The sequence below is a fragment of the Hippocampus bargibanti genome, linkage group LG01 (genome assembly GCF_051943395.1).
Source record: "Hippocampus bargibanti isolate YZ-2025 linkage group LG01, ASM5194339v1, whole genome shotgun sequence".
NCBI classification, from domain to species: domain Eukaryota; kingdom Metazoa; phylum Chordata; class Actinopteri; order Syngnathiformes; family Syngnathidae; genus Hippocampus; species Hippocampus bargibanti.
Window position 1 is genome coordinate 21,375,517 of NC_142734.1, and position 8,421 is coordinate 21,383,937.

General features: G+C 41.6%; 2 protein-coding genes across 2 annotated transcripts; both read right to left on the minus strand.

Annotated features, from left to right (window-relative positions):
- Nucleotides 1-479: 479 nt before the first annotated feature.
- Nucleotides 480-1,439, minus strand: nppb (natriuretic peptide B). The gene is made up of 3 exons (XM_088999263.1): nucleotides 1,175-1,439; nucleotides 761-1,043; nucleotides 480-671 (listed from the first exon to the last, which is right to left on the minus strand). Exons 1-3 carry the CDS (start codon nucleotides 1,286-1,288, stop codon nucleotides 661-663), a joined length of 408 nt encoding a protein of 135 aa, XP_088855389.1. The 5' UTR covers nucleotides 1,289-1,439; the 3' UTR covers nucleotides 480-660.
- Nucleotides 1,440-6,774: 5,335 nt separating this feature from the next.
- On the minus strand, nucleotides 6,775-8,156 carry nppal (natriuretic peptide A-like). The gene is given in 3 exon segments (XM_089003580.1): nucleotides 6,775-7,583; nucleotides 7,586-7,627; nucleotides 7,778-8,156. Coding segments are annotated over 3 exon segments (381 nt in total). The 5' UTR covers nucleotides 7,862-8,156; the 3' UTR covers nucleotides 6,775-7,328.
- Nucleotides 8,157-8,421: the final 265 nt, after the last annotated feature.

The following is an 8,421-nucleotide window of genomic DNA, read 5'->3' on the forward strand; positions in this document are numbered from 1 at the left end:
ATTCTATTTTAACAAGGTCCTTTGTGAGTTCTCTGAACAATTTTTGGCAGAGAAGAAATGTTTAGGAATCAAAGAATTATACCAATTTCTCTGTTGTCATAAGTCTGATTTGAATCTTGAATCCAGATGGAGCTCTGTGTGTGCTCTCCATGGTTCTGAAAATAACCCCTTTATGGTTTGATTAAAGAAATTAATGGCCACATTCCCAATTATTGCCCAGATTGCACTTTGTGCTTTTTAGTACATCATGGTAATTAAACATGACAAATAGCTTCAAGTGGCAGGGAACTAACAGTTTGTCTAAATGACAATATAATGATATGATCATCTTGTATAGCTGAAATGACCAGAGCATATTTGTTATTTTCTTGTCTTTTGTTTGTTTTTTGTCATAGAGGAAGTTGGTTGAAAATTTTGTTCTGGTTGGTGACAATGTACTTGTTTAAATCATGTGTGATCATACTCGATTCAGCTTCGGTTGTAAACATTTATTGAAACATTCAGAACATGAACTTATTTGACATATATTAAAATAAATAAACATGTAAGGGACAGACAGCTGAATTTAAATATTGGGTATAATAAATATCAAGTGATACTAAATAACATCTGGTAGTGAAATAGCAATTCCACAATGTAACTGATGGTAAGACTTGATCATCATTTGGGATCTGCAAGAGAACACATAGAACACATCTTTACTTTTACCAATGTTTTAGAATCGCATCACAAGATATGATTGGATACATTGTGAACGTACTGTGTTTGCCAACACTGTTGCATCCAAGGTAGCTCATGGACCCTATTCGGTCCATACGGCGACCAAAGCAACCAGAAGATCTTCGGTTGGAGTCACTGCGTATGCTCTTCAGGTTTTTGGCTGAGAGAAACTCCCGGACTGAAGGTTCATCCAAAGCGTCCTGTGGCTGCTGTGCATCGGGCTCTATGGTCAAGTCATCAAAAGTGTTGTCCTTCTCAGTAGAGAACCTCTGTTGCATCTCAGTCTGCTCCGGAAGCGACGCCTTGAATGTGTCAAGGAGCACCTATGACATGCCAAGGAGGTATGTGAGCATTCAATTGATATGGGTTAAAATGTGTTTGAGTTTATGAACATAACAGGAATGACAAGAAATCCTGAACTATGTTAAAATTACAGTATATCACTTCCACATACCTTTAAGATGTTCATGTCACTGGAGGCCAAACTGGTGCTAAGAGGATATGTGCTGAAGAGCTGAAATTTCAAGAGGAGTAAAAGGCCACAGGCAACACGCGAATAAAGTGCCATATTTTTTATTTAACTTCTGGAGAGATGGAATCGTTTGGGGATTCTTTACTGAATAGCTTGTGGATGCTGGAGCCAACAGGACCAAGCTCTGCTCTTTTATACAGTAGCAGTCCATTAGGGCACGCTAGGAATTAGACTTGAATTCCTGACACCTGGTCCTGATAACGCAAGCTGTCGGAAATGGCTCCCTTTAAGGGGTTCTCTCTCAAAAGTGGGCCACCCAGACATTCATATGACATAGTGGCATCCAAACACCGCCAGAAACAGTCTGCCACCTCCCAACAATCCCTAACACGGGACGTTGTGGTCGCAGAGTTACGGGAGGTAGTAAATGACCACACTTGTGTGCGAGAAGGAGAGAGAGAGAGAGAGAGAGAGAGAGAGAGAGAGAGAGAGAGAGAGAGAGAGAGAGAGAGAGAGAGAGAGTAGATGTTGCTAATTTAAGGAGTGTGTATGAGACTGTTGACGGTTGCTTGAACAAGGACAAACTGAGTCCAGACTGACAGTTTGTTAAAAAAAAAAACACACACACACAACCCACTGGTTCCTAGTTTGAATTGCAAAATGTCTTTAGATTCTATCTACGTGGCAAGTTGTGGGAAGGAATTTATATTTGTATTATGAACATTTTTGTAAAGTAACCAAATGGTTGTTGACGTTTGAATCACTCTCTCTCTCTCTCTCTCTATATATATATATATATATATACACACAGTGGAACCTCGGTTTTCGAACGACTCACAGTTCGAACAAATCGGAGTCCGAACAAAAAATTCTAGAAATTCTTGCTTCGTAGTTCGAACAAAAATCGGAGGTCGGACGCCGGTACGCGAGGGTGGGATGCTGAGCGGCGTACGGGTGTAGATCGCTGTCTTCGTGACCAACTGTTGTCGCGTGCGGACGTGCTGCGTTTTGCTCTCACGTTTAATATAGGTGTACGAAGTGTTTTAACCCTTAATCATGGCTCCAAAGATAGTCCGTGCAAGTAGCAAAGCTGCTACAAGTGAAAAAAGAAAAGTAATGCGTACAACTATTGCATTTAAGAAAGAAATAATAGCAAAATATGAAGGAGGTGTGAGAGTGTCTGATCTGGCTAGGGAATACAGCATGGCGAAATCTACGATCCACCGTCCACCTGTGCCTTCTGCTGACCACCAGAAAGGTAAAAAATCCTATTCAGAATTCTTTTCTTTATCATTTTTTATTTTTACACGTTCATGTTAGTGTAATCTTTCGTACGGAAGATGACGATAATGCAAACGTACGATTAGCCTGGGTTACATTTATGTTTATTTGTGTCTTTGCCATTTTGCTTAACATTTTCTGAGATATACATTGCTTTTTATGTGTTGGTCATTTTAATGTGCAATTTCATGCATAAAATAATATCTAAAATTCTAAAAAGATAAACATCCAGAGTGTTGGAACGGATTACAACAATTTACATTGTTTGTAATGGGAAAAATGATTTCGGTGTTCAAACAAATCGCTTTTTGAACAGGGTTCTGGAACGGATTATGGTCAAGAACCGAGGTTCCACTGTATATAAGATGTATGGAGGACGTTCTTGATGGCCTGAGGGACGAATGCTGCTCTCCTTATCTGGATGACGTGCTCTGCTTCTCAAAATCATTTCATGAACATGTAGAGGACCTGAGGAAAGTGCTTAACCGGCTGCGGGAGCATGGCATAAAGCTACGTCCGAATAAATGTGAACTGTTCAGACGACAAGTGAGGTACTTGGGTCGTCTCGTGTCAAGTGATGGTGTCCGTATAGACCCTAAAGACCTGGAAGCCGTTTTGCAGTTAAAAGAGAATGAACCACGCAATGTAGGGGAAGTCAGAGCTCTATTGGGGTTCTTGGGCTACTATAGATCCTTCGTACAGGACTTTGCCAGGATTGCACGGCCGCTGTTTAAACTGGTAGAGGGGGCCACTCAGCCTGACCAGAGGCAAGTTCACAACACCGCTGCACGCCAAAGGAAAGCCACCAAGTTAGGCCAGCTTCCCTCTGGTAACCCTGTTCAGTAGGGCCCCGAACACAGTACTGTGGTCTCCCGCCTGGTAGATGTATTGACTGGTCCACCTATTTTAGCCTACCCAGACTTTAATCTTCCCTTTGTGTTAAATACGGACGCATCCAATGAAGGTCTGGGGGCTGTGCTTTATCAGCAGCAGGGAGATAAACTTCGCGTTGTTGCTTATGGATCCAGAACACTCTCACCTTCAGAGAAAAATTATCATCTCCATTCTGGAAAGCTTGAGTTTCTGGCGTTGAAGTGGGCAATCTGCGACAAATTTCGAGATTATCTCTACTATGCACCCACATTCACTGTGTACACGGACAATAACCCTCTCGCGTACGTTCTAAGCACGGCCAAAGTCAATGCTGCCGGACATCGCTGGGTGGGTGAATTGGCGGATTTCCACTTCACAATAAAGTACAGACCAGGCAAGGCGAATGCTGACGCCGACACACTGTCGCGTTATCCAGTTAAGCTGGAGGGACACACAGAGGAGTACACTGAAACTTTGCCCCCAGACGTGGTTTCCACCATATGGCAGGGGGACAAGGCTGTGGCTGAGGAGGATGTGCCATGGATGGCGGCGTTGCAGCTCACCTCTGATGGTGAGGATTTTTTTCCGGTGACAGTCCCCGTTATCACTCCAGATGATATCAGAGCTGCTCAGGAAGAGGATGCGTCAATCTCTGAGGTAATGACACTGAAGAGGAGGGGATGGAACCCCAATGACAAAGATAAAAGACAAATGGGACCAGAGGCAAGGAGACTAGTACACGAATGGAATAGACTGAAACTGGACAAGGGGATTTTATACAGACAGGCGGGGAAATGGAAATAGCTCGTTCTCCCTAGTAAGCTGAAGTCGACGGTGCTTAAACACTTGCATGATGACATGGGTCATGTTGGAGCTGACAAGGTGATCAACCTTGCAAGGCAGAGGTTCTATTGGCCATTCATGCAGCACGAAATAGAAAACTACGTCATTCGCCAGTGTTCCTGCATTAAACAGAAACGCCCCACCATTCCGGAAAAAGCACCCATGGGCAACATCACGACTAGTGCCCCATTTGAGCTCATTTCGATTGATTATCTCCATCTGGAGCCAAGTAAAGGAGGCTATGAGTATATTCTAGTCCTGGTAGACCACTTTACTCGTTTTGCACAAGCCTACCCGACTAAGAGTAAGTCAGGCAAGGTTGCTGCTGAGAAAATCTTTAGTGATTTTATTCCACGGTTCGCTTATCCAGAGAGACTACATCATGATCAAGGTCGGGAGTTTGAAAACAGTCTCTTCCAGCGGCTTCAACAGTTGTCTGGCATTGCGCATTCCCGAACCACCCCATACCATCCGCAGAGCAACCCTGTAGAACGTCTGAATAGAACATTGTTACAGATGCTACACACTCTCCAAGAAGAAAGGAAAGCTGAGTGGAAAGACTATTTGCCTCATGTAGTTCATGCGTACAACTGTACAAGACATGAGTCCACTGGCTATTCACCGTTCTTTCTCCTCTATGGAAGGTCTCCCCGGTTGCCCATCGACTTAGTTTTTGGTCTGACAGCGGACGAAGAAGTAAAAAGCCGACAGGAATATGCACGTAAGTGGGCCTGTCGAATGCAAGATGCTTACAGAATTACCTCCGAGAACAGTCAAAAGAGCTCTGAAAAAAGGAAGAAATACTATGACTGTGGTGTTAAAGGCATTGCACTCCAGCCAGGGGATCGTGTACTTGTCAGGAACCTATCTGAGAGGGGAGGACCTGGCAAGCTCCGGGCTTACTGGGAGGAAAAAGTCCACAGGGTCACTGAAAGAATGGGAGATGGACCAGTGTACAAGGTTCAGGCAGAAAACGGAGACAAAGCTACCCGTGTGTTGCACCGTAATCTCCTAATGTCTGTCAATGATTTGCCAGTTGAACAGCCAAATAAACAGAAAAAACAGCTAGACAGACAGGCAAAGAAGCAGAAAAAACAGCTAGACAGACAGGCTTATAGCAGGGAAGCAGTTGGCCAGGAGTCTGGATATTCAGATGAAGAGGAGGGATGTTCATACAATCTCCGACGGTTACCTGTGTATACAAGGAAGACAGGCAGTCATCAGGTGTCTCAACCTAAACCGCACAATTTAAGAGCTGTGGCATCAGAATTCCACCCCCAGGCACAAACTACGGAACCAGAGGATGGGCAGCAGCTAGAGGAAGCGTTTCCATTGGCCGTACCAGCATCATTACATGGAGTTGGTGGAATCGGACACCGCGTCACAAAGTGGAATGGAATCGCTGCCACGAAGGTCTACTCGTACTCTAAGACCCAGAGAGATATTTAAGCAATTAAACCCACCCACCTGCAGCTGATCAGGGCTTGATTGGAAAGCAGTGGAGAAGTTGATTGCTGCGTGGAACTCATTGCCAGTTGGGACCACACGACTGGACACTGGATTTGAACCTAGCTAAGGTGGCTAGGCTACATGACGAGGACACCAAGAGGGGTGAGGCCTAGAGACTCTTGTAAAGAACTCCGTCTTCAGTTTTACCTCAGAAGAGACTTTATTTGGATTTAAGTAGCAGAAGAGACTTTATTTGGATTTAAGTATCAGAAGAGACTTTATTTTGATAAGTATTGGAAGAGACACTATTCAAACCTTTGTTGCTTGTGAAATCCCCCTGGAACCCTTGATTAAAACCTTTTGTTTGTATCTAAACCTGTCGTCCATTGCACTTCTTGTCCCGTCCCACTGAGAGCTAGCCTCTCATGATATCACTATATATATATATATATATATATATATATATATTAGCGCTTATTACCAGAATGAATCAGAATCAGAAAGCCTTTAATCGTCCCAACAATGGGGAAATTAATTTACAATTATATGTATGTATGTATGTATGTATGTATGTATGTATGTATGTATGTATGTATGTATGTATGTGTATTTATTTATTCATTTGTTTATTTATTTATTAAAAATGTGTTTATATGTGTATATATTATATTTGTCACGGGTAGTATCATTAGTTTTTGATGTTGTCATAAATCTGTTGGGCCACAATTGAAAACAATGCAAAATTTCCACTGATTAAAAAACATTTTGTATTTTTGTAATTTCATTAACTATTTTGGCATTTATCTATCTATCTATCTATCTATCTATCTATCTATCTATCTATCTATCTATCTATCTATCTATCTATCTATCTATCTATCTATCTATCTATCTATCTATCTATCTATCTATCTATCTATCTATCTCTTTGTATTTTTCTGTTATTTATTTATTTATTTATTTATTCATTTATTTAATTAGTCATTAATTTATTTGCGTATTCATATAGTCATTTATTTGTGCATGCTTTTATTTTTTTACTGAGAATAATTTGGCAAGTGTTTACATGTGCATATTTGGTAATCTGGCGTTAAAAAAATCAAATGTTCCATGCTGCCAAAAATATTTGAACCTGAGACAGACACGGACGGGATCAGGCAGACAGGCACACAAGCCCACTTGTATGCTAAATATTTTTACTGCAATACAATATAATTGAAATTAGGTTAGAACTAAAAATAATAAATAAGAACAGCCTGTTTCCACAACAATTTCATGAAAATATTCAGTGTTGTTTGAAGTACAGTGTCAGTCCCGATGAAATACTTTTCAGAAGGATCATCACATACTCCTGTTGACAGAAGATTGACAGAAGACATCTGAAAAACAGGTTAGTATCAGAAATCCACTTTACATAAAGCCACTTATGTTTCACATTATATACAGTTTGTTTTGGAACCACAGAAGTAATGAAGTTCCTCAACAGGTCAAGTCAAATTTATTTTGGAAGTTTTCGACAACAAAGGTGTCAAAATAATTAATAAGCAAGCTCTGTAGGAGCCTGATACAGTTCGTGATCATTTCGATCAGGTGTGTCAAATGGGTGAAACATCCTCTTTGAGGACCATCGTTTGTGTTCTACAACAAAAGTCACATTGTCAAAAACAAAGTATTGTCTGTCTTCTCACCCTCAACATCCCAATCCACTGAAAGACCCAATGCGGTCCAAGCGGACTCCGAAGCAGCTCCTCATCCCCCCTTTCCGGTACCGACCCCAATTACGCTTGGAGGTCCGGAACAGGTCTTTGAAGAGAAGGGCTAGGACATTTGTTTTAGCCTCCAGTGCTGAGTTGCTGGGGTCGGGGTATTCCCATGGGTGCCCATCTGGAGCTCCGAGCTTTGACTTTTCTGCATTGACCCCTCTCTCTTGCATCCCCTCTGCAGAGTGACGGCCTTGTCATCGATCTCTTCCAAAATCTGTTCCAAACTCTGATGATGAGGGAGATAAATGCAAATATGAAACAAATTTATCCATCCATCATCCATCCATCCATCCATCCATCCATCCATCCATCCATCCATCCATCCATCCATCCATCCATCCATCCATCCATCACGTCAAAGAAGAAGAGGACATACCTGTAAATCAGACATAGGTTTGCCTCGAACATAATAAAGCACTAAAAGGAGATTAAAGCAGCAAAGTGACACAAAGAGGTTCATGTTCTTTTTTTCTCTGCCTGCTGGAGCTCACAACTCAGGCTGCCCTGGTTTTGGTATCGTTCTGAGTCTCGGCATGCGCAGGTGAAGCCTTTATAGCAGACCTGACGACGTCAGCAAGCTTGGAAAATTAATGACGTGCGACTAATGTTCTAAAGAGTGGGAGTACAGGCCAAGTTCAGTTTGAAAAGGAGTGGGCTGGGACAATTCAGTGACATGCAGGCACAAGTCAATGAAAATCAGGATGTCTTTCGATATTTGGAATGCAGCCTTGCATCCACCCCATCATCAGGAGACAGTCATGACCACCACCTGACATGAAATTATATATATATATATATATATATATATATATATATATATATATATATATATATATATATATATATAGTAAAGTCTCGTTACATCGATATTCTCGGGAGTCCGAAAAATATCGATATAACCGGGAATATCGATATATCCGATATCGATATAACGAGACTTTACTGTATATATATATATATATATATATATATATATATATATATATATATGTCTGTGGAAGCTCTCAGTCGTACAGGAGT